The 25,625-nt window shown below is 41.6% G+C and overlaps 2 protein-coding genes across 12 annotated transcripts in view; one reads left to right on the top strand and one right to left on the bottom strand.

Annotated features, from left to right (window-relative positions):
• Positions 1-253, bottom strand: part of cdk2 (cyclin dependent kinase 2) — a 71,203-nt gene extending 70,950 nt beyond the window's left edge. For 3 of the 9 annotated variants that reach the window (XM_067976567.1, XM_067976576.1, XM_067976568.1), the window contains exon 1: positions 150-237. The gene's annotated coding sequence lies outside the window, so the exon portion shown is untranslated. Of the gene's footprint in view, positions 1-149 lie in introns of all 9 variants that reach the window. The other 6 variants (XM_067976570.1, XM_067976573.1, XM_067976569.1 and 3 more) reach the window with 5 other exon arrangements.
• On the top strand, positions 242-24,073 carry mcrs1 (microspherule protein 1). 3 transcript variants are annotated; one of them, XM_067976565.1, is made up of 15 exons: positions 242-262; positions 4,271-4,417; positions 7,014-7,164; positions 9,774-9,912; positions 11,351-11,494; positions 13,343-13,452; positions 14,860-14,968; positions 15,732-15,870; positions 16,743-16,818; positions 17,918-17,946; positions 18,877-18,969; positions 21,438-21,520; positions 22,158-22,245; positions 22,743-22,870; positions 23,510-24,073. In XM_067976565.1, the coding sequence occupies exons 2-15, from the start codon at positions 4,351-4,353 to the stop codon at positions 23,594-23,596; spliced, it is 1,443 nt and encodes a 480-aa protein (XP_067832666.1). In that variant the 5' UTR covers positions 242-262; positions 4,271-4,350; the 3' UTR covers positions 23,597-24,073. The 3 variants fall into 3 exon arrangements, with proteins under 3 accessions (XP_067832666.1, XP_067832664.1, XP_067832665.1); XM_067976563.1 differs by lacking the exon at positions 242-262 and adding an exon at positions 394-452; XM_067976564.1 differs by lacking the exon at positions 242-262 and adding an exon at positions 412-498.
• The last annotated feature ends 1,552 nt before the right edge of the window (positions 24,074-25,625 follow it).

Here is a 25,625-nt window from a genome sequence, read left to right as displayed (position 1 = left end):
CCGGAGTGGGACTTGAACCCACAACCGTCTGACTCAGAGGGGAAGAGTGCGACCAACTGAGTCAAAGCTGATATTTGTTTAAGTAATCTTATATTTGATATTTCTGAAAAAAATTCATAACAATACGTTCATAATTTGAAGAGACTAACTAAAAGCTTCCAACGTCAATCTGAATTCATTCTGAGGTACAAAACATACAATCCGCCCACCAGTATCTTCCCCGCCTGAAGGAAGTGGCTGCCTCGAGTGTGACCCGGAAATGGTATAATGCAACTGCATTTTTTTAGGGAATATTTTAATAACCTTATAAATCATTATAACTATTGAAAGTAGATGAACATACGCAAAATAGAAAGATTTTTTAGAAAAATAGAGAGAGTCTGGCGATGTGACCCGGAAGTGTTTGTGGGCCGTGGCTTCGGTAAATTGGGGCCTACACGCAGCGGTAGTAGGTGGGCGCTAATTAAATTATTAATCTGTGCGGGTTTCGGGGAGTGGGTGAGTTTTATGTTGTGAAGTGGTGTATGGCTGGGATTGATTCGCGGTGTACTGTGATTGTGAATAAAGTGAAGGGTGGCTTTGGTGTTGCGTGTTGCCCACTCTGTTTAGACTTGTGCCTTTCAGGGTCAGTGTCCGCTTTAATATGCCCCAGTGAGAGGTGAGTGACTGTAAATGGAACCCTGTCCTGCAGAGTGTTTACAAGTACATAAGGATGATGCTTCGGGACCTGAAGGATTGGGGTTTTTTGTGATATACCATACTGAATTTCATAGAAGTATATTTTGCCTTTTTCAAATTTTATATATACAATTGTAAGCATATATTTTCTTTTCTAATTCCTTGCCGCCCCCCCATCAAGTAACTTTTGGAACTGTAGCAGTTTTTCATGTATGAGCTTAAATTATGTGTTGCTGTGCTATTTGACTGAGGCATCGCAGTCAAGCCTGATCCTGTCCTCTCCCTAATATCTGCACACATGAAGTTTCCAGAAGAGATCACTTGATAGTCATTAAGAGTGGGAACCCTAGCTGTCTTTCTTGTCCAGCCCAGAAATAGTGTTAATTCTGGTACCCTACCACTGACCACCAGAGATCACACCTGGGAACTTTCTTTTATATGGCTCAGTACCACAGTAACTTGTGTATTTACCCAGTGACCTAATGGGGCACCCTGGTAAAATAAGTTTCATTCTGCTACTCTTTGCTATATATGATTGAATTGAATGAGTTAACCTGACTGATATTGTGTTGCTGTTCCATCAATAGTTTACAATTTTTTTTTGCTGAGTTTAAAGACCTATGTTGCCTTGTATTTGGAATGCTGTTTGAATCATTGCAGTTGTTTTTAATGTTTTTGTGATGTGTTGGAATGCTGATTATGCATGAGCTTGTTTTCAAAGTAAATAATATGCCGGTGTCAAATTTTGCAATTATGTTCTCCAATTCAGCTGTTTTTTATGGGAGCAAGATGATCTGGCTTTAATGATACATTTAACCAGGATCTTAAATTAGCAGACCAGAGTGTCTTCAATCAGGTTTCCACATGTTCCACAGCACCCAAACAGCATTTTCTGTGATGACTACTGTGGGGTATTATCCTTTGTTGTCATCCTGAACCTCTGCAGCCTTTGACACAGTCGACCAAACCATCCTCCTCCAATGTGGCTCTGTTGTCCAGCTCGGTGGGTCTGCCATTGTTTGGTTCTGCTCTTGCCTATCTGACTGAGCATCTGTAGCGGTGGCTTCTCTTTCAGCCCTTGCCATTGCCTCCAGAGTCCCCCAAAGGATCTATCCTTGGCCTTCTCTTCCTCATGTGGTCATCTTCCACTGGAGAGGTAGAGCTAGGCTGGTGCCACCTAGCTGTACCTCTCCATCACTTCTCCACTGCCTTGTGTTGCCAGGCTACTTGCTCAACTTGGATAAGCTGCAATTTCCTGCAGCTAAACATTGAGAAGATTGAAGCCAATGTCTTCGGTCCCTGTTACAAACTCCATACCCTTGCCAATGACCTCTGTGGCCACCATCGCAGACTGAACCAGATTGTTCGCAACTTTGGCATCCAATTTGACCCCAAACTGAGCTTCCAAACTCATATCCTCTCCATCACAAAGACTGCCTACTTCCACCACCTTAACATTGCCTGCCTCAGCCCATCTGCAGTTGAAACCCTTAACCCTGCTTTTGTCACCTCCAGACTTGACTCTTCCAATGCTCTGTTAGCCAGCTTCCCATCCTCCACCCTCATCCAAGACCCTGCTCATCCATCACCCTTATTCTTTCTGACCTACATTGGCTCCTGTTTAAATCCCTTCATTGCATTCTCCCCCTGCCCCCCACCAGTGTGCTTGTGTATACCCCCTTCTCTTTGCCCCACCATTGGTTGCTGTGCTTTCAGCTGACTAGGCCCTATGCTCTGGAATTCCTTCCCTAAACCCCCTACTTCCCTCTTCTTTTAAGACCCTCCTTAAAACCCATCTCTTTGACTAAGCCTTTGGTCACTCCTAATATCTCTTCCTTTTGGCTCGGTGTTTTTTTGTGCTTTGGGACATTTTACTATGTCAAAGGTGCTATATAAATGCAAGTTGTTACCGAACCATTGGAATAGACAGATGGGCTGCAGTTTAGCATCTCATCCGAAGGCTGCCATCTGAGAATGCAGTACCTACTCAGTATTGCACTGAAGTGTTGGCCTAGATTACGTGCTGAAGTCCTGGAGTGGTTCTCGAGCCTACCACCTTTTTGACTGAGGGAAGCTAGTGCCCATGGAACTGTACCCCACTGTCGGGGTGGGGGAGGAGGGGGAGAGAAGTTCTGTTGAAAAACAGAATAAACAGCAGTGGCCATCATTCATGTTGCATCAGAACAGAAGGTTTGCTATATTTTAAAATTGCTCTGCTCACAGTCTAATGATCTGTACCATCACGAGTGAAACTTGCAAATGAATGTCTCGTTCTCTTGAATTAACATTTTTCACATGACCTAGTAGCACTAAGTGAAGCACTGTATCACCTAGGCAAAAGATGAATCTGAACAAATCTGGTAAAACAACTTTTTTAGATTTATGTAGTTATCCATTGCTGCTATAGAGTTCAGCCCTTTTACATAGAATTACACAGCATTTACAGCACCAACAGGTCTATGCCGGTGTTTATGCTTCACACAAGGCATCAATCTTACCTATTGCAACAAACTTGACCATAGCCGTTTTGTATCGATGCAGTGGTCAAATTGAAAAATGGATAAATGGCCACCAAACTAGTGGCAACAAAAATCTCCTGGATTTTCTTGGGAATTCTGAGCCTTTCCCATTTGTGAAAGAACAAATGTACTTAACCTCCAAGCAAATGGCTTTCTGTAATAAAAGAATGTACAGCTGGTGAATCAGCATCTGACTGAGCAAGAGAAGTTACAGTTTCAGGTTGGGACCCTTCATCAGAACTGACCTGGTCAATCTGGAGAAAGGATGCTTATGGGATTGACAAGTACACAGGAGTGAGGAATGGTAGCAGTCAAGAATTCAGATACAATAGCCGCTTTCACAAACGGGCAACTAATGGATTTAATAGACAGTAAAGGATTGTAAGGGTGCAGTACAACTTAGTCAGGTTAAAGGTCAGACTCCTGAGTGTCGTGAGGTGTAAGGTAACTTCCAGCACGTGGTCACACACTGCTTATAGTTTGCACAGGATGCAGTATAACTCCAATCCCTTGCAGAGCCTAGGCATTTCTGGACAATTCTCTCCTTGGGAACTTCATAAACTTTTTTTTTTCAATATCTTTAAAATTGGGAGAAAATGGAGCCTCCTGGCCACTCGTCCTAACATTAAGTAAAAGTTAGTTGCCTGGTGGGAAGGAGCTCTGCATTGGTGTTCAAATTGTAAACAATTTTACAACACCAAGTTATAGTCCAGCAATTTTATTTTAAATTCACAAGCTTGGTGTTGTAAAATTGTTTACAATTGTCAACCCCAGTCCATCACCGGCATCTCCACATCTTGGTGTTCAAAGACAGCTATGCAGAGCACAGCTAACAGTATAACTCCAGTCTGCTGCTTGAGACTGGTATCTGTAGTATAACTGCAGAATAAAATGCAGGAAACAGGTGTAAGGTGCAGTATATAATGGAGGTTATTTCAGTCAGTTGTTTGGAAAGGTATTCGTAGAACAAAGAGTTGAGTCAGACAGAACTCCAAAATGGAAGGGACAGCAAAAGAATGTGAACTTGTGGAGACATTGATTTCAAGTTTTTTTTTGTTCCATTTGTTTTACAGATCTCTAAGCTCTTGATCAATGAGACAGTTTTACACGGAAGGCCTTGTACTGTGACCTCGATTGTATCTCTCTGCCACGGATGATGAGTAATTCTGCTTCGGCTAGTCAGAATAGCGCTCTTCTCGAGGGAAGAAGTTTAGAGAAAGGTATTGTATACACTGGTGCTTTTGGGGGTGGGGGCTTATTCATCTGTAGAAAGACCATTTGATGTAGTTCAGGGGAGTCCAAACTCTGGCCCACATGCACCCCCTGAGCCCTGATAATCTGGTCCATTGATTAAAGGGCAAACCAACAATTAAGAAATATTTGTATTTTGTGGACCTGGAGGTTTAGAAAGGGCTATTTTTTGGCACTGCTGCCTCATTGATGGATAAATCCTAAATCAGAACCCCCCGATCTGTTAGTATTAGAAACATGAGATATCTGCAAATTAATGGGAACGTTGATTTAAACTTTATACACTCCATGAGCACTGAAGTGGTTCACGGAGACAAAAAGCTTGGATGCCCCTGATGTAGGTTATAGTAGTTGCCTCTTTGGTCACTTGTTACTTTAGCTCAGTGGTCGGTGATCCATTTAAAGCTGTTGGCCATGTAGCTCCAGCATATTTGTCTTTTTTTTCCCTCCTCCCTCCTTTATCCCCCCCCAGCTCCTCTGATTGCATGTACAATAATGGATACAGGAGAGTGAGTTGGTAATGAGGTGATCAAGTGACAATCTAAACTGAGTGAATCTTACAATTGCGTGCTGTTCAAGACTAAATGGGTTCCTGTGTGCATATTGGAAGACTGCCATTTCTCCAGCTCCCATATTTTAGTTGTGTACCTCCAAAAGAAGTAATTTTTCCCCCTCAGACTGAAGGGCAAGCCAGCTTTTGGTCTCTGCTAATGCTGCTCTGTAACTGTCCACTCAGGTTATGAATGCATCTGCCTGCTGTGACCTGAACCATAAAGCCAGGAAGGTCCAAGGTTTGATCCCTCCTCTGTGCTGAGTTAGCTGATCTCAGATTGGGCAGCGGTGGGTGGGGTGCTACAAATGTCTTTGGCGTATCTTGAGTTAGGAAGAAGTAAGAAATAAGCCAGTGTTCCTGATTGCAATCCAGTGCTCCCCCCTACTGCCTCCCCTTGCTGGAAAGTCAGTGTGGACAGGATCAGACTTGTCTGTGATGCCCATCATGGTAGAGTAGCCATCATTCAATCTCTGGCTCTTATGGACAACCTTTTTGGGTGAGAAAGAAGATGGTGCCTGTGAAAGCATAGCCAGTGCTTTCAGGAGCATTGTTTGAGGGGATCAGGGAGGGTGGGAGGAAGGAACTGTTCTCTGGGAGATATGTGGTAGAATGACCTGTGACTCAAATTCCAGTTTATTTTTTGCTTACTGTGGGGGTGTTTACGGCCTCTGCTTGCCACCTCTCCAGTGGTGAGTTAAGCATTCTCTTCTGCAGTGGAACGAGTTATTCAAGGCTTGTACCAAATGTTTTCTTTTATTGGCTCATTAAATGGGGTTAGTGCAAATTGTTTGACCAACCAAAAGGCACTGCAGTCCTATCAGGATTTGCAGCAATCTAGTAGGATGATATTAGTCAGTTCCTGTTGCATGCTTTCCACCTGTTTTTTTTTATTTGGGAATTCTCTCAAATTAATGAAGTCTTTCTTCCACCATTTTGTATGTGCTTTTTATTTAAACAGAAGATTGTCTTTCTCAAGTATTTGAAGCTGTTCTTCTAGATTTACTGCAGTTTTTGTCCCTTTCTTGAAATAACAACTTAGCCATTACTGTAATCCATTCTGGCCTCCCCCCCCCCCCCCCCCCCCAAAAAAAAAAATCCACCAGCACGTCCCAGATTCAGTTCACTCTGTGCTCCAGTAGTTGATCTCAGTGTGAGTGGCAGTAGAGGTGCTACAATTGGTGCCCCTTGGCTAGGGAATGGAAGCTCAGTCAGGATTTACATTCTTGATTACTCTCCAATGACCCCTGCTGCTGGAAGATGGTAAGGGTCGTGATTGGGCTTGACTGATTCTTTGGACCCCACTCATGCTGTAGTCGAATAACCTGCTCACACACAACAGCCACTTGGGGCGAGGTAACAGTGGGTATGTGGTGTCCATTGAAACGTATAAAATTCTTAGAGGGCTTGACAGGGTAGCTGCTAAGAGGCTGTTTCCCCTGGCTGGAGAGTCCAGAACTAGGGGCCATAGTCTCAAGATAAGGGGGCTGCCATTTAGGACCAAGATGAGGAAAAAATTTCTTCATTTAGGGCTATGAATCTTTGGAATTTTCTACCCCAGAGGACTGTGACTGCTCAGTTGTTGAGTATATTCAAGACTGAGATTGATGGATATTTGGGCACTAAGGGAGTAAAGGGATACGGGGATAAGGCGGGAAAGTGGAGTTGAGGTCGATGATCAGCCGTGATCTGATTGAATAGCTGAGCAGGCTTGAGGGGCCGTATGGCCTGTTCCTGCTCCTCTTTCTTATATCCCAGCAATGGTCAGCTTTCAGGAGATGAGGGGGGAGAAGTTTGGCAAAACAAACTTCATGAATGAAAGGCCAAAGTCACTCCAGTTAACAGGCCTGAATACAATAAGTGTAAATAGATTGTGTGTACTTTAGAACAATACAGAAGTCATGTAAACTGAATTTAAATTTTTCTGGAATCTTGCTGTATATTGGATTATGTGGATGGTGAAACTAGTAATTTTTAAAATGAAATAATAAGCAACGCTTTCTCTTTTTTTGAAGCTGAGCAGCAGTGTACACTGGGTACTATTGGGACAAGGCTTATGTCGACAGGGCCTGTGGGGAGATCTGATGGGGACCAGTCCCCCTCAGCACAGAAACGCACCGCAACTCAAGCCTTCAGCCTACTTCCCAAACGCAGGAGCTCATCCAGGTAACACGGGTGGAAATGCTCTGCCGCTTCAGCTAACCCACGGGCTCTTTTACACACTCAAGTAGAAGTGGCACTGCAATGTAAAACAGTTCTACAATGTGTTGCCTCCTCACCCAATGCTCTGAATTCTCTTTACACCGAGATGGAGTTCTGAGTACTGGCGCTGGCTTAAAAAAAAAAACGAGCTTGTGCACGAGCAGTTGCTTCCAATCCCAATCTAAGTTTCTGCCTGTGGTCCCTCCCTGATGTCTGGTTTGGGAGGGGGGGGGGGGGGAGGGGGAGGAGAAGGGGGAGAAGGGTGCAGGTCTGTACTGACTCGCAATGTGAAAGAAGCAAATGTAAATGTCCACATCCAGCCTGCCCATGGCTACAAAAAATGGCAACAAACAGCTTACGCCGGCAATGGTGGCCATTTCCGTTTGCCATCAGTTGGCCTTTGCCTCTCGGGCAGGGAAGTGAAGCATCTTGGGAGATGGTGTTCTGCACATGGTGAGGTGTGTACACTACCTTGCTTATGATAACACATTTGCCATTATAGTATAAATGAAGTATTAAAATAGGATCCATAATATACTGGTGAGCCTGCACAGATAGACCTCTTTGATACAAGGCTGGCCGGGTTCATCTGAACAGAATCTGCACGCAGTAAATAGTGATGTTTTTTGGAGGGGGGATTTAACTTGTCAAGTGCTTTAAACTCCCACCCCTCAGTTTGAAAGCATGTTGCTAGGTGTTTTTTCCTCCCATTTGGCTGAGTAAATGGAGCTTTGATAGTTAATGAATTGATCTGAAAATTATATATTTTTTTTCTCCCAGGCCACTTGTATTGTTGTTCATGAGCCTTCCAGGATATGTGGTAGGGGAGAGGAAGGAATAGTCTCTTCCCATCCAGTTCCTTTCACAAGTGCTTGCCCTGATGCTAGTCAATTCTCTGAAAATGGCAGCTGTCAATCCATAGCTTGGTCCTTCTGGCACACCACACCAGACCACCTTGGCTGCACCACTTCTGATTTTAACTCCATTTTGAAGTGACATTTATGTTAACCTGTTGTAAAGTTGGGATTCTTTAAAGGTCATGATTTGTAATGTTTAGCTAATATGTTCAACACTAAAATTTAATTATCGCACAAAAAAATATTGAGGGAATAGATGCAGTGAATATTCCACATTAAGACCCCAGTCTTGGGGTTCATGTGAATGTCCTTCAGGAAGATGAGGAGTTATGGGGGGGATTACTAATGACTGCCCAAAGTTGAGGCATTGTGGCTTGTTTTAGTAGTAAATTGGAGCTTTTTCCCTTTTAACATTGCTCACCATCATTCATTCTCCTTTCCTCCTCTCCATTGAAGGTGGTGATTTATACTTATAGTTCCAGGGGTGTTTGCTGTCCTCTAGTAACTCCACTCAAGTAACTGTTTTTCACTGGTGAGCCTGGACAGTGTTGGACTGCTTGACCATAAAGGGCATCACAGCAAAGCCCGATCCTGTTCTTACCCACTGTCTATGTGTGCATTTTGCAGCACAAGTCACAGGATAGCAATCCTGGAGTGGGTACATTTCTCTCTTTTTCCTCCCCATCCCCAATTCGAATAACATTGGCCAAATGTAGTACCCTCAGAACAGCCCAGCACAAATCAGAAATTGAACCTGAACTTTTCTGTTCTGTGTGGTGCAGTATCATAGTCTTTGAGGGAGCACTGCTCATCACTTAAGCCAAATTACCTCAGTGCAAATGGATCTGCATTTGGATCTTTTATCATAGGTCCACAGAAGGGACAAATACAGAGAGGCAATGTGGAAATTCTCCTCCTAGGGAGGGGAAGTTACAGGTTTCAAGTGCTGACTACTGCTTTAGGTGTAAAGTTATGGGCCAGTGGTGTTTATGTGAAGAGATATGACTTAATAGGTGGAATAAACTAGTGGGGTGTGGGTAAAGCCTGAGCTTTGTACTTGGAGCACCAGTTTTCTTCACTCCAAGATGAGTGATGTCTGTGCTGGGGATTGAAGTTTTTTTTTGTTTGGTATCCCAGTGTCAGCACCAAGAATGTTCAGGACAGTTGTAGCATAAGCCAGATGCAGAAGAAAGTTTCCCACCTTGTGACCTATGAATGTGCCTTAACCCCACCCCCCCGCCCCAAAAAAAAACTCAAGATCACCCTTCCTCATAAATGTGAATATTCCCTTTCTAGTATCTGTTGTTCTTTTTAGACTGCTTGTTGGTTGGGTTTTGTAATTAACAAATTGTGAGCCTTTTTGAGCTGTGGATTCACATTCTAGGGATTGGGGTGAGACTGCAACATGAAATGAGTTTGAGGCAGTCAACAAAGAGAAGGCTTTCACACCATTAGTTTTGACTGGATTCAAACCCTGGTCTGAGTTGAAATGATGGTGCTCTTGCCCAGTGCATTACTGAGATCCCCACACCTTGAATTTTAAGTTGGGAGCAATTTCTTCCTTTGACAATTTTTTTCAAATTTAAAATCTGCAGCTGCAGTAATTCTACCAACTGGAGCAGCTAGGCCAGGCTTCCTAATCCTACAGTGCCACATTGTTCTGTCACTTTCTATTGTACCATTGATGGTCCATTCTTGCATTGTTCCCTTTTTCAGATCCATAAAACGCAAGAAGTTTGACGATGAGCTAGTTGAGAGCAGCCTGGCTAAATCTTCCACTCGGGCGAAGGGCCCAACAGGGATGGAACCTGGGCGATACTCCGGCAGTGAACCATCATCCAATGAGAAGAAAAAAGTATATACTGCACACAAAAAAAACCTAAAACTCTGCAAATACACAGCAGGTCTGTCAGCATTTGGAAAGAGAAAGGGCAGGTTAACATTTGGTTATAGACTTCTTGTTAGCCTGTCTTTTCCTCTTTTTTTCAGAAGCTGCTGGATCTGCTATGTATTTCCATTTCCAGCCCTTTTGGTACTTATTTCAGATTTCCACCATCTGCAGTTTTCCCTCTTATCTTAAACAATTTAGGTAGTTGTTAATGGGAATAGCACTTTCTACATTCACTGAGGGGCTCATTCCCATCTATGTTACTGTTTGGTTAAGTAGAGCAACATAGAAAATTTTGCTTGCTGTGAGGTGTTTCCATTGAGCTGTTTTGTTCCAAATAGAGTGGCGCAGTGAGTAAATACCAAATAGTGCTGCCTCTACATGTGTCTAGCAGTAGAGTTTGGAGTGTGATGCAAGGCGAAGATGCAATTAAGGGCTTCAGGGAACATTCACAAACTGCCTGAACTTTGCTCCCAAAGTTTGGCATTGTCTTGTGCCATTCTTCAACCCATCTATTGAGCGAGACCTTTGCATTACAGCTCCGGGTTGCACTGTCCCCTCGTGTCAAGGATCACACATTAACCGATGAATCAAAGGATGCTGATACCGAAATCTATGCTGAATGCTCAAGCAGTTAAATTGTGCAATAGCTTCTCTCTTGTGATGAGAACGAGCTAATGACTGTTCAAGTGGGCAGAGTCCAGGCACATTGGGATTGGGTGTGAGCATGAGCTAAATGGCACTTTTTAAAAAAAAAAATGACGACAGTTCAATCAGCATCTGAAAGACAAAAATAGGTTAACCAACATTTTGGTTATGGCCCTTTAGTAGAACTGATATGATCAGGATGGAGAAGCCTCTCTATAGAACTGACCAAAAAAAAGGGAGGGGAGAAGTAGAAGTCAAGAGTTCAGACATGCAAAATATTTTGTGAGGCAGCTATTTACTTTAATAGGCTGAAAATAGATTTTAAAAAGGTGGAAAGAGGAAATGCCTGACTGAGATCCTTTGTGTAGTGGGCAGCACTTTATACCTTTACCCCAGCTTTTTACAAATCTACTGTGTAGGTTGTTAAACCCATTGGTTGCCAGTTCTAATGAAAGTGTAATGTGTTGGGTATGATTCTTTCCTCTTTTAGATGCTGACTGACCTGTATGTTTCCAGCATTTTTGTTTTTATTTCAAACTTCTGTTTTTTGAGATTTTTCTTTAACTTTTATATGTTCCTTACCCACTGAAATTATAGGTATATTCTGAAGTTTATTAGTATTATGAAGTCTATATGTTAGATGAAAACTTTAATCTGGTAATGCGATTGTTTGTGCAGGAATGCATTGTTCAAGCACTGGGTTAGTTGTAGAAATGTTTGGTTAGCATTTAATACAGTCCTATGTTTCTTTTATCAGATATCAAAATCAACCACAGTGCCATCAGCTCCCAGCAGCATCACCAAACGGCTGAAGAAAAGCAAGCAGCCTCTTCAAGTCACAAAGGATCTTGGACGATGGAAACCAACAGATGACTTACTGTTAATAAACGCAGTCTTACAAGTAAAGTGGAGGAGATGGGGGAAGAGATTCTAGTTTTCAAAATAGACTTTCTCTTCATGCTCCACATAATTTCAGAGATACAAACTTCCATTTGGAACCTTGTATCTGCTTTTCATCTACTTGCAGCATCCCATGGGTCATCCATTAAATGTAACCTTGGACCTAACTAATCCAGCTGAACCCCACCCTTTAATGGGAAGCAATTACTCTGTCTACTCCAATGTAAATTCTACCTGCCACAATGTTTGATAGCTTGAAACCTGGAATTTAATAACACATTCATCTTTGCTTCATCCCATGTTTCTTTATCCCTATTTTGTATCTCCTCCTTCTCCTCCCCCCCCCCCCCCCCTCCTCCTCCTGGCCATACAGCAATCCTTGGATAAGACAGTAGTTAGGCAACCTAGTCACAAAACTGCCAATACTACTTGAACTGGTTTCTAGGGGGTTGGCTTCCACTTTTAGTACACTTGTATTTTTTTAAAACACCTTTTTCAATTCCAGACCTCTTGTCTATTTGCCTTTAATCTACAAAAGTGATTGCTGTGCCTACATAACGGTCCAAAACATAATTCACTGAAATGTTTTGATTATGTGATAAGGTGCTATATTTTTCTTTAATCAGCTTTGTCTACAACCTACCCCTTTATCTCCGTATTCCATTGCAACAATCACTTATTCAGCGGGATGACTGCATTGTTGCATCTTTGTTTCTCTTTTTTTATTTAAGGAGGCAAAGCTAGGCCCAGACCAGCAGAAAATATTCTTCTGAATTTCAGACCATGGCTGTCATGTGTTTAACTCTATTGTAGCTCCTGATTCTTGTAGCTAGGTGGTGCTAGAGTTGCTTTCATTTGTAGAGAAGTGATGAGAAACTGAGGAAGAATTAAATGGGGAAATGGGCAGAATAGAAGTTAAGAAAAGTAGAAGAGAAAGACTGAAGGAAGCAGTGAATCGAGAGGAAGAAAAATCAATTCTTATACCAAAAACTATCTTTTTGTAAAGTTAGAATGGGTCAGAACAGAAGAATAAATGTGAACCACATTGGCCATGGACTAAGGTGTATGGCACTTTGTGATTGTTGTAGAAGATGTGACTGATTCTATGCCTAACCTGCAGGGTCTGTTCCAGTTGTTTAGTTTAGGCAGTTTGGTTGCTAGGTGTGGGGAATAATTCTTTAGTTCAAGATTTTCTCTAATGAGTAGGTGAGACGTGTTTAAACAGCAAGTATGTTTTATGCCCATAAATTAAACCATTGTAGCTCGTGAGTTGAGCACATGGTATAAATCTGAATAAATGCTTCCATTGCAGTCCTTGCAGTTTACTGTATCTGTAGTGAATGACCCAACCAGTTTTCTCTGTGTTGTCTTTATTCCCTGAGCTGGGGAGGTGGGAGGTGGGAGAGGGGGGGGGGGGCGTCAAGGATTCTGCTCCTGATCACTATTGTGTGACCACGGCTAGAAAATGTATGAGATGGGGAGTGAGGACAGAATCTGCCTCAGCTGTGGTGCCCCATACTTTTGAATAGTGCTGACACTGCCTGGGTTGTACACAATGAACAGCTACTTGGGTGAGGCACTGGAGGGTTGGCAGCATCTTTGGAACTATAATCTCATCCTGAGTCACCACCTTTTTAGGAGAGAAGTGATTTTAAAAATGGCGTCGGGGTGTGGTGGGGGGGGATGAGGGCAATAGTTTAGAGAGACATACAAGGTAACTGCCTCATGTCTTGTGTAGTTGGGATGGTCATGTTCTACAACTGATCACACTCTGCTGTGTAATGCAAGCTAAATTTTACAGTAAATGCTGCTCTGCTTTAGGTTCTGATGTTGCATTTTTGAATTGCAGACAAATGACTTGACTGCAGTGCACCTTGGGGTGAAATTTAGCTGTCGCTTCACGTTACGGGAGATCCAGGAACGATGGTACGCACTGCTGTACGATCCCGTTATATCCAAGTAAGTGAAACGTCCTTTGTGGGAAAACTAAAACCTAATGAGCTGCATTATAAGACAATGTGACAATATTGCACGAATCCTGTCTTTTCATGAATCTGAATATTCTGCTTATCAAGGTATGGGGAGTTGGTGCTGAGGAATGGAACATTTTTCACTTTGGGCATCCAAGGGTGGCATCGGGTGCAACACTATTGGATGCGGAGCAAAGCTCCCTTGTCTCTGCTCCAACTGAAGAGCACCCCCTACTGCACCAGTGACATTTTGCCTGAACGAAACGCCAATTAATACTGAAATAGGGGCAGTTTTGTGTGGTGGGCTTACCCTGTGGCCCAAACTCATTCTATGCAGGACCCTTGCAGACAGCAAATAGAGATGATGTTTATCCCAAACACTAGATTGGATTTAAATCCACCTATCCCTTTTTAAGTTTGACTTTGGCCATTTTTTTTCTCATTTTTTAGCCTGTACTGTTCTTCCTCTATCCCCCAGTGTCAAGCACTAGTTATACTGACAAGGAGGCAAGTTGCTGGCCTATTCCCAGCTTCTTGTTAGTACTGCCAGAAGGTGTTGGTGAGTGGGCAGGGGTGTGTCCAATTGGAAAATTATCATGTGGCAAATCTTGAGCACCAACCAGAATGCCATCTCTTCGATACACCAGTGTACTTTACCACCTAATGAGCTTTTTAAAAAAAAAATCTGTCTCTGGTATAATTGTTGTGATTTAAGATCATTACATTTGTGGAAGACAATGAATGATTGATTGTCACCAGTTTTACTTATTGGAGTGTAATAGTGAATAGACCAGTAATTTTTTCTCCATTGTCACTTAGCTGCATTCACTATTTCACAGTACTCATTCGTTACAACTTTATTAATCAAAAATTGAATTATTACATGTGCAGTCAACTCTTCAAATTATCTGATCATTCAAATTGTTATCAAATTGCCAATTGATATGTTAATTCAAATGACTAGATTATTTGTTTTTTGCACTAAAAAAAATTATTAGGAGCAGACTGTAACTAATAGTGGATAGGAGTAGTTCAAGGTTGAAACACGATTGTAGGCTTCAGCTATGTGCAAATTACTCAAACTTTGCTCCACATCAGAGCTCCTGAATTTCACAACTCTTGACTCCCTTCTCTATCTATTATTATCTAGGTCTTGACATTGGAAGTTCATGTTAACCCAGAGCTCTTAATAAAAAACAGAAAATGCTGGAAAAGCTCAGCAAGTGAGGCAGCATCTGTGGAGAAAGAAACAGATAACGTTTCAGGTTGAAGACCTGTTTTTCACCACAGATGCTGCCTCACTTGCAGTGCTTTCCAGCATTTTCTGTTTTTTTTTGATTTCCAGCATCAGCAGTATTTTGCTCCTGATAACCTTAATAGCTGTTTGTTCTTTCAGACTGGCTTGTCAGGCGATGAGACAGCTTCATCCTGAAGCAATTGCAGCAATTCAGGCCAAGGCTCTCTACAGCAAGGCAGAGGAGCAACAGTTGGCAAAGATTGGATCGGTAATCCTTGCAGTATTTTCCATAGGGACAAAATACAGTCTGATTTCAGAGCTGAAAAGCTAATTCACTTTCTTGACTTGGGCAAGGAAGGGAACAGAGAGCAGGATGATAAATGTCTTTGCATATTATCTGGGTCAAATTGCCACCAGTCCAAGACTTGAAGTGGATTATATTGTATACAGAATCATGCACACAGTGAAGCGTGTTGTCACAAACATGAGTCCTGATTTGATTCCACCTCAGGGCACTGCATTGTTCCCTGCCCTAACAATAGGAGAAAAGTCATCCAAGGTCCCTGTTCCTGACTGCCATCCAGTGATTGCTTTTGGAACGTTGTGGGTGAACATTGGCTAGGGCTTAGTTGTGATGCCTTCTACAGTTGAATAGCCCGGTGGCATTGTCTCTTCTGAAGAACTGCCATTAGAGTAAAGCACTGGAGGACTGCTGGTACTTGGCAAACCATGGTGCCTTCGGAAGAGGGGCAAAAGTGTTTGTGTATGCATTAATAAAATATTTATTGTCTTCTTAATACCAATGAACGTTATGGTAAAACATTTAAATAAAATCCTAACCTATCTGACTGCTCAATTTAAATAGACTTGGATTTAGAATTTAGTTGGGGTGGGTCCCTAAATAATCCAGGCCTCTATCTTTGTTTTGGGAGTTGACAGTTTTACATGTCCCTGGAGGTTATGACCTTCTGATGGGGCAATGCTGACAGAACCTTCTGCCATTGTTTATCTTTTTTCTGTTCTGTCTACAGACAAGTCAGCCCACCCTGGACACCTTTCAGGAGTTGCTGAATAAACACCCAAATGTTTTCTATCAGTCACGCACTGCCAAATCCCTGCAAGTTCATTGGCAGCTGATGAAACAGTACTACCTCCTAGAAGATCAAACAGGTAAAAGCATGTTTGTTGTGTGACCGCTGAGCAGGGAATAGCCATTGATGCATCGCTTTCTGAATATCCTCAGATGTTGAAGTGACTTCCCAATCTGGATGAAGGCCACTTTTTTATTTAACTTGTCCCTGGTGTATCCCTTCCAGGCCTGGCACTAGTGGTTGTGTATGGCTGATGTGCCTGCTGTCCTGATTTGCTAAGTGATGTGGATTAGCTACCAATGCCTGTTCGCCTGTAGCCGAGTGAGTCAGTGCCTTCGGGAGAGAAGAACATGACTTTTTAAAAAAAAAAGGCCTCGGCAGCACCAACTACAGAACAGCTTCCTAATCGCACCATTATTGGTTTGTCTCAGTGCTGGGTATCATTTGAGTCTGGGAGTGAATATTGTTGCTTCTTAGTTGGTCTGCTGGGTGAGGCATCTTAATGTGAAGGGGCAAGGGTAAAAGTGGAAATTGAGTACAATTCATCTGCAAACGTGTGCCTGCCATTGGTGAATAGCACACAAAGCAGTAGTGAAACTTGGAGCTATTCCATACTCTGAGCTAAAGATGGTTACAGGCATCTCTCCCTTTCTATCTTCAGCCACGGGCCCTTCAGCTGTCTCAGCCTTGCACTCTGGAACACTCTCCCTAATCCTTGCTGCCCCTCTCCCCTCCTTCAAAAGCCTGCTTAAAATCTCTTTGTACATGCCTTTCGGTCACTCCTAACTCCTCTCTCGTTCCATGTCTGGTTTTGCCTCTATGAAGTGCTTTTGGACATTATACTACATTAAAGGCATTATGTAAGTAATTTGCTGCTGCTGTTGGTTTATTTTAGTTGGCAGGATAGCTTTACTGCTTTTTCCTGACCAGCTCTACACTTTATCTTTCTAGTTCAACCATTACCTAAAGGTGATCAAGTTCTGAATTTTTCTGATGCTGAAGACATGATTGATGACAGCAAACTCAAGTAAGAATTTGAAGATTAATATGCAATGGGAAAGTGTGAATGTTTTTTTTTCTCTGTTTATAGTGTCAAAATGACCTCCTTAATTCTTGAGCAGTGAAATAACACCAAGTATGATATTACCTGTGCGCCTCTGGGACCTGGGTTTGAATCCAGAACAGACCGATGGAGGAAAGTTTTCTCTTTGGGTGTAAGGGCCTAATGTGGGATGAGTCTTAACTCAATTCCTAGTGTGAGTTTACTGCAAAAAAAAAAAGCCCATTTTAAGCTGGCAAATCTTAATCATGTGGTAGGCAGTGGTTTTATTGTTGGGTGAGTTTTTCTGAGGTTTGGATTGAAGCATTTTTTTTCCTGGGGCAGAGAGCTTTACTGTTTGCTGCCGTCACACACATTATATAGATAAGCATGGTTTCTAGTGACCTGGAGGTAAATGTGATCAGGATTTTTCCTCTCTATCCAAAGCTCTGATTCCTACCCTCACTTTCTTTAGTGCTTTTTATAAGTAACAGCACTGTTCTTAAATGAAATCTGAGGCCGCGTTTTACCTTAATTGGCCACAGTTTATCATTTGAAGTCCAAACTGGACAAACATGATAAATCTGAATTGGGCCATTTCAGAGATTGTTCCAGATAACTCAAGTTGTTGGCTCCCCTGGTGACTTTTGGTGTGGATCTGAGACATCTCCTCCAGTTTGATGAGTTAATTGATCTGAACTGGGTGCTGTAATTGGCGTCCCTGCACTAGGGACGGGAAAATCAACCAGGGTGCTTTTTCCTGAATCCTGTGCCGTGACCTTTGCTGGAAAGTGAGGTGGTTGCATGAGGATATGATCGGATTAAATGATTGTGCTCCTCTGCCTCCCAAATGGTCAAATAGGCTCCCTATACTCATAGTCTTTCCCCATGTGCAAGACAACTTGAATGAGGTACTACAGGGCCGCGAGAGCCTGTAGAACTGAGAATGAGTCATTGGGGGGGGGGGGGTGGGGCGGGCAGGGGCAGCAAGAAACAGTTAGTAATGAAGTGTGTGTGTGTGTGTGTGTATATAGATGAATCTTTGGTCCAGTAGAATGCTGAGTAACACTTGTTATTCCTTTCCTAGAGAAACACGAGATGATGTCCTGGAACATGGTAGGTTGCCAGATTTCAGTTTGTGGTGATGAAATGTTTGCTGACTAAAGCTAATTACGGAGAGAGTCCACAAGACGGTCAAGGTTCCTGATATGTCTGTATCTTCCACATCTTTATTGCACCCTATTTTAGACGAATGCTTTCCACAGAAGTTTCTTGTCACTCATCCAACCTTGTGCTAAACTATTTAGTGTTTTGCAAGTATTTTTTTGTATTGGTGTGTACAGTTTTTCCTTTGTCATGGGAAACATTCACATAGTCTGAGGTTGTGAATGTGCTGCTATGTGTGGTTTAAAGTGCAGCTATGAAAGACAGTGCTGCTGTATAATCCACAGCATCTCATTCACACCTCCTAGATGTCAGTAGTTGAACTGGGTTGTGTAATTGATATCTAGCAGCAGGGGTTTGGTATTTGAGGTGACTTGACTATGCTTTAATACCTTCATACAGTACCAATGTTTTTTGGGAGCCATGGCCAAAGTGTTATAGTGAAGGGATGGTTATGTTTCATTTGTTAATGAGGGACCCCAAAAAGCAAATTTAGAACTGATGTTGGTAAGTTCTTCAGTGATTTTAATATATAGAATGGACCCCTGGGTAGGGAAGCAAAAGTCATGGAATCATTAAACAGTTTGCTGTAATGAGGGGATTGTAAATTCAGTCTGGATAGATGAGCTCGGAGGGGCTGAGTGACTTTTGCTCATCTATATCTAAGATTTTGATGCGTAGTATACTGTATGGGGAGGAGGATTTACTACACGCAGATTAAATGCCTGCTGGTGAATATGAAGTGCACTGTTTCTTCTGTTCCCCTGCATTGTGCACTAAATGTGCAACAAACAAATGAGCCAATTTCTGTTTGCCTGAAAACCTATGTTGTAGCAAGTTGCTCTGGCCTCTTTACATTTTTTTTTTTTGTTTTTATTTCAGAGCTCACTCTGGCAGACCGGCGTCAAAAGCGAGAGATCCGGCAACTGGAACAAGAGCTTCCAAAGTGGCAGGTTCTAGTTGACAGCGTCACAGGTGAAGGAGCAAACAGTGACTAAACAGAGTCCCGTTGGCATCACTAAACCAGATGCTTTTCGGGGCTATCACGGGCTGTGAGAAACTTAACCTAGGGCACTGCAGCCTGAACTTAAGGCACAGTCACTCCATTTTTAAAAAAAAACATGATATTGGAATGAAGAATGAAAGTTAATTTTTTTAGATATTTCAATTTCAGAATTTTTATGGTGTGATTTCTCTCTATAGAAGTTATTAGTTTAAGTCTCACTTGCTTTACATGTTGCACAAAACATATCTTGTAGCATCAGGTGTTTGAGAATGCCCCACTGGGATTGGCACATTGGAGCAGTGTGTTGGCACTCAAACAGGCTGTGCCAGTGAATGGTAGAATGCATTCTACCAATGATTTCCCCTGCAGTGACTGGCTGTACAGCAACATTCATTTGTGTACAGTGGTGGTCACAGCCCTGACATCCTGGCTGGGGAAATGTCTGTGGGCAAGGAGTTATATGGAATAAACATTTCTGGAGTGGGACTTGAACCCATGACATTCTGACTTGGAGGCTAGAGTGCCACCACTGAGCCAAGTCTGACACCCTTAAGCAGTGCTAAAACTGCAGTCTGTAATGCACTATATTTGTTCAAGTACAAAGTAATATTTTTATATATCTCTTTGGGAGATGGTTGCAGAAATGCTATTGCAACCCTGCCAAGAGTATCTGCAGTGTCTATCGCAACCCCTCTAGGTCCCTACCCCCATCACGTTGGCCAAAAAGGCAAGCAGGCGTTGGCTGATATTTCTACAAAACAAAGATGACCTGCTCTCAAATGTTTCTATAATTCTATTTACTGATAGTGTAATATTATAATCCTTATTGTAACATAGCTATAATATGCCACATGGCATCATAGGCAACCAATGTATAAAAGGCTCATTTTGCCAATGCTGCAATGATATTATGTTGGGGGGAGCTGTATTTGCAACTGTTCAAACTTTTAGTGTGTATATGTATGTATATATTTAAATTTTTAATTTAAAGTTCCAGTAATTACCAGGGACTAGTGGGAATCATGTTTTTCCCAAATGCTCCTGGTAAATGCAAAGTAGCTGAAAATGAGAATTGTTATATTTTCAATGTGCCCCCAGATCTGGTTTATAGTTGAAATGAGTGCCACTATTAGAGCTCCAGCCCAAAAATACACCTCCTGACTATTTGGAATACATCTCTCTGAATTTGGCTTTGATGGCTGTACAGCCATCAGACATTCTTAGAATAGCTGTTGGGAAGAATTGGACACCTGCAATCCCAGGCTGGTTTTGGGCCAGTGTACAAGAGTGGCAAATTGGAAAATTATTTGATGTTTTCAAATTCAGTGCTCAGGTTACCATGTGGTTTATCAGGCAGGTCACTGTGTGCAGTTTTATGATGGTAAAATATTAGGCAGTATTCCAGACTTGAAGGTTTTTTTTAAAAGGGGTATTGCCTTGGAAAGGTATTTGGCAACCTTTTTTTAATAAGTGAAATGCATCATGTCACTATGTGGCAGGACAAGTTAATATGGCTTTTTTAAAAAAGCATATGGGATTCTGGGCTTTATTGATCGAGGCATAGAGTATAAAAGCAAGGAAGTTATGCTAAACCTTTGTAAAACACTGGTTAGGCCTCTGCAGGAGTATTGTGTTCAATTCTGGGCACCACACTTAGGAAGGATGTCAAGGCCTTCGAGAAGGTGCAGTGGAGATTTACTAGAATGGAACCAGGAATGAAAAACTTCAGTTACCTGGAGAAGCTGGGGTTGTTCTCCTTCGAGCAGAGAAAGTTAAGGGGCGATTTTAGTAGAGACCTTCAAAATCATGAAGGATTTTGATGAGTAATTAAGGAGAAACTGTTTCCACTGGCAGAAGGGTCAGTAACCAGAGGACACAGATTCATGGTAATTGGCAAAAGAACCAGAGGTGACATGGATGGGTTGGGGGGGGGTGGAATTTATGTAGTGTTATGATCTGGAATGCACTGCCTGAAAGGGTGGTGGAAGCAGATTCAATAACAACTTTCAAAAGTAAACAATTTTACAACACCAAGTTATAGTCCAACAAATTTATTTTAAATTCCACAAGCTTTCGGAGGCTTCCTCCTTCCTCAGGTTTACAATTGTCAACCCCAGTCCATCACCGGCATCTCCACATCACAACTTTCAAAAGGGAATTGGATAAATACTTGAAGGGGAAACATTTGCAGGGGAGTGGGACTAATTGGCTAGCTCTTTATCAAAGCCAGCACAATGGGCTGAATGGCCTCCTGTGCATTATCATTCTATAATTCTTGACTTCTCTTCAAAAGAATGATTGATAGTTCCCAAACTTTTTTCATTGAAACTGCAATTTTTAAGGAAAATTTAAGAATTGTACATTGTTTATATAAAGGTAATATCCCCCCCAAAAAAATACTGAAACTTATAAAATCATCCCATTTTATTTCCTTAAGGTATCAGCTCTCCTGACTTTGATAACCAGACTCTTGCTGTTTTACGAGGCAGAATGGTGCGATACCTGATGAGGTCTCGAGAGGTATGGCAGTATTTTATTTGATATATAGATGGTTGTAGGCCATTTTGGTTTTTTGTTTCAGTTCTAACGATAGTGATGTTTAAAAAATGAAATACTGTAAATGCCCAGCAGGTCATTCAGCAACCTAAGGATGTAGGTTTTGGACAGGACCCTTCATTGGAATTGTCCATGTCAGATAAAAAGAGTATCTACCTCTTCACACTGGAATCTCTTCCATTTAAAGATTTTGAAGTGTATATCTGTGGAGTAGCAGACAGTGGAATTGTAGAGAAATATTAGAACTCGAGTTAATGTAGCGTCTTTAATAATACGAGTACAGTTATAGCTTTTATGGCAACTCTATGGAATTCAAGTTCAGATGTTGCTATGCTGAAATTTGAACACAACCCCTGAGTTATCAATTCCATGCCACTCTGCTGGGTTATGAGCACAAATGTAAAGAATTCTGCAAAGGGAAAGTCACAAAAATGCTGAAATTTTCTTAAGGACTTGAAAAGCTGACTTCATTTTCTATGATCCCATGAAGCCCAGAATTTTTGTTTGTACGTAGTTGTTTCTCTTTCGCCCCCCCCCCCCCCCCAAAAACCCGGTCTAATAAATGTTTTTCCCCCCCCCCCCCCCCCCCCACCAAAAACAGATCACATTGGGTAGAGCCACAAAAGATAATCAGATTGATGTGGACCTCTCTCTAGAAGGACCAGCATGGAAAATCTCCAGAAGGCAAGGTAATGACTAGCTGGTTCTTCTGTGTTGCTGCTTATTCCTGGCTTCAGGCTGCTGTATATCGTGCTGTTGCTAGGCAAAGCTGGGAGTCTGGGCAGTGGACCTGTGGGCTACAACCACTGCCAGTAGTGCTTTGTGACTGAAATGTCATGTCAGTGTAGTGAGTCAGACAAAGCAGTTCTTGGGACAGAATTCCTTGTGTGCTTCATTCTTCTAAACTTTTGGTTAACAACTGGGGCAAAAAGGTTTCCATTGCAGTCTTGGAGCAGTCAGTTTTTAATGCTCTTGTGTTGTAGCTGTTTGCCTAGCTTTTGTTGGATAGGCTGTCCCTGTGCTGGAGTTGAAGCTGAATCAGAGCAAATAGGAACCTGTAGCTATACAATAAACATGGCTCTGGAGAAATTCTAATAAATACTGTAATTGTTTCCTCATGTGTAGTAATGTGGGATCAAATAGCTGGGAAATGATATTTACTTTTTAAATTAATTTTGTTTTAAAGGTATAATAAAACTCAAGAACAATGGAGACTTCTTCATTGCCAATGAAGGCCGCCGTCCCATTTACATTGATGGCAGGCCAGTGCTGAGCGGAAATAAATGGAAATTGAACAACAATTCTGTTGTCGAAGTAAGTGTTGTCCAAGATGAGGTAAAATGTCTCGCACTTGTCAAATGTTCACTGAAGATCACACGGCACAAATTTGGTATCTAAAACCACATTCAACGATTGCCGTGATCACAAAGGCCAAAAGTACAATTGAGGTATTCAAGCTAGTGGACAAGGATAATCCAGTAGATGTAGTTTTACTTAGATTTTCAAAAGGCTTTTGATAAAGTTCCTTAGGTGCAATTTGTAAGGAAGGTTAAGGCTCCCAGAATAGATAAAGAATTGTTTAGATGGTTTGTGAACTGGCTTAGTAACTGAAGACATGGGGTGATTTTCTAAGTAGAGAATGCTCTGCTGGAGGGGGGGAAAAGTAGCCAATAGTATTCCAATGGGCTCTGTTTCGGGACCCTTGGTGTTCAAAATATGTGAATGATGTGGAACAGGGTGCCTGTAGTAATCAATTTGCTAATACCACAAAGCTTTCTGAAGATAACCAATCCCCTTTCTACCCATTACTTGCCCAGAGAGCTATGATCCAATTGTCCATCTGCCATCTACACTAGGATATAGGAGGTAATGGTAAATTTTTTTTTAGGTTTAAATTTCTGGCATGGAAAAACCCTTGACATTGAATTTTGTTTTGTTTGTTTTTCTCTCTAGATTGCTGGCCTTCGTTTTGTGTTTTTAATTAACCAGGATCTGATTGCACTGATCAGGGCTGAGGCTGCCAAGATGAACCAGCAGTGAGGGGGGGGTGGAGAAGGGAAAGATTCCAGTCTCCTGTGCATACAGCAAATGATGGCAGAAAATAATGATGAAAGTATCCTTGTTGGTGGCCAAGGATTCATAACCCTCCTGATATTTGGACTGTGAAGACTTTTATCTAATTTTTAGAAGGATTAACAAATGCAGGACCTGAGCCATCTGGTATTACTGATCTATATCTGACAATAGACATGCCATGGAAGGTGTTTCTTTACCCTTGCATGGACCAACTGAATAAAATATATGGAGCTTAAATGGCAAGGAAGAAAGGAGCACAAGCCTGATATTTTCACAATTGTATATGACACACTGGGGTGATGATTCCAGCTAGACTGTCGTTTATCATTTTCACAGATCTATTCCTGTGTTGTCATGATTTTCTGTAAGTTGCTAATATTGAATGTTATTTAATAGAATTAAACCATGGAATATTAATTCCCAGTACAATCTGAACTAAAACTTTTACTTTCCTCTAATTTTGTTTCAGTATTCAGTTTAAAATCTTTACAAAATTTTTTTTTGTTATTAAAAAAAAAAGCAAGTTGGGGAAAACTTTTTTTGAATGAATAGTTTAGTTTATAGGTCCCTTTTTAATAAAGAGCTTTTCTGTTTTTCAGCTGTACTTTTCCATTTATAAATTATGCTCAACACAATCTGCTAAAACCTGTTGTGATCTTTTCTGCTCCCTCTTTTCCCCCCCCCCCCCCCCCCCCCGATTCTGCAGATGAATGGTGGACTTGACAACATACAGACTTTCTGTCTAAATACTGGTTAAATAGAATTCAGTTGAGGTTGAATTTACTCTGCCAAATTTAGATGGTAAATTTCAGTCTTTTAGTGAGATTCACAACACATTATCATCACAAAACAAACCATAAATAACTTCCTAAGTGAGTTGCAGACAATATTTCTCATTGTCATTTGAGGAAAAACTGTAATTTATTACTTAAGCTTTTCATGTTTCTACAAAGCGTTTATTATCTGGGGAAGGGGCTAGAGCTCAGGTCACACCTGTGACAGTGTGATAAACATATCACCATTCTCTTATGTTAAGAACCTTCCCTGTGGATATAGCTGCCAAGAATATTCCTCTAGATCTGTAAAGTTATTTTTTGCATACTATTTGTTTAGATTAACTTGACACTCAATTGTCATTATTCCCTTGTAAGAAATAGTTGAGTTTAATCTTTGTTATAAATAGGCACTTGTCAGGTGAGTGCTGTATTCAGCAGGACTCTGTTGTTGAGTTTGTGAACATTTCCCCAGCCCTCAGTAGCAGGAAGGAGCCAGATAAATGGAGATACTAACACTGTCTCCTTCAGTTCAGTGGACAGACAAATGGGAAGCTCACCATGCAGCTGGAATCAATTAAAAACAGATTGCTAATCTTAGCTTTATAGATTCCCATTATTATTAATTAGTCACTTTTTTAATGAAAAATTGTATCTTAGAATCAATCTCATTGTGGCTTCTCTTTGATGTGATGTGAATGGTATATCGTTTGATGGTTACTGAGGTTGGGAATGAATGATGCCTGGTGAAAAGTACATATGTAGATATCCAGTGAGAACAAGTTCAGGCTCAGCTGTGATGGAATAGTCTGTTGACACTGTCAAGGCTCACACTATGAAGGGCCAGCTGGATGAGGTAGCAGTGGGTAGCCAGTGCTTGTGGAACTGCATCCCACCATGGATCACCTTCCAGCCAGGAGTGGGGAAAACTTGGCTATGTCTGTACAGCAGTGTAGCTGAAAATATACATCTTCAGAGGAAAAAGTAACAAAGCAGCCTTCGAACTCAAGCTCAGTATCAGCTGATATCACAGATATCCATAAAATATAAAGGAATAGAAGCCCCTTTTATATGCTGTACAGAGAATAGCAAGAGCCTAACATCTCTCTTTTGTGATATAAAGCATTTTGGCTTTACACTCTATTTATGTTGACAGGTGCTGTCACATTTGACAGCAATAATAAGTGGATGTAAACAGAGGGCTCTCCATGGCTTATATA

The sequence above is a fragment of the Heptranchias perlo genome, chromosome X (genome assembly GCF_035084215.1).
Source record: "Heptranchias perlo isolate sHepPer1 chromosome X, sHepPer1.hap1, whole genome shotgun sequence".
Classification (NCBI taxonomy): domain Eukaryota; kingdom Metazoa; phylum Chordata; class Chondrichthyes; order Hexanchiformes; family Hexanchidae; genus Heptranchias; species Heptranchias perlo.
This window is presented reverse-complemented; position numbering and strand designations above follow the sequence as displayed.

Excerpts from the sequence above, each read along its gene's own strand:
- mcrs1 (XM_067976565.1), top strand. The coding sequence starts at position 4,351 with ATGATGAGTAATTCTGCTTCGGCTAGTCAGAATAGCGCTCTTCTCGAG. Across the intron at positions 14,969-15,731 it reads AGTTGGCAAAGATTGGATCG|ACAAGTCAGCCCACCCTGGA; the intron begins GTAATCCTTGCA and ends TTCTGTCTACAG. Across the intron at positions 22,246-22,742 it reads GAAAATCTCCAGAAGGCAAG|GTATAATAAAACTCAAGAAC; the intron begins GTAATGACTAGC and ends TTTGTTTTAAAG.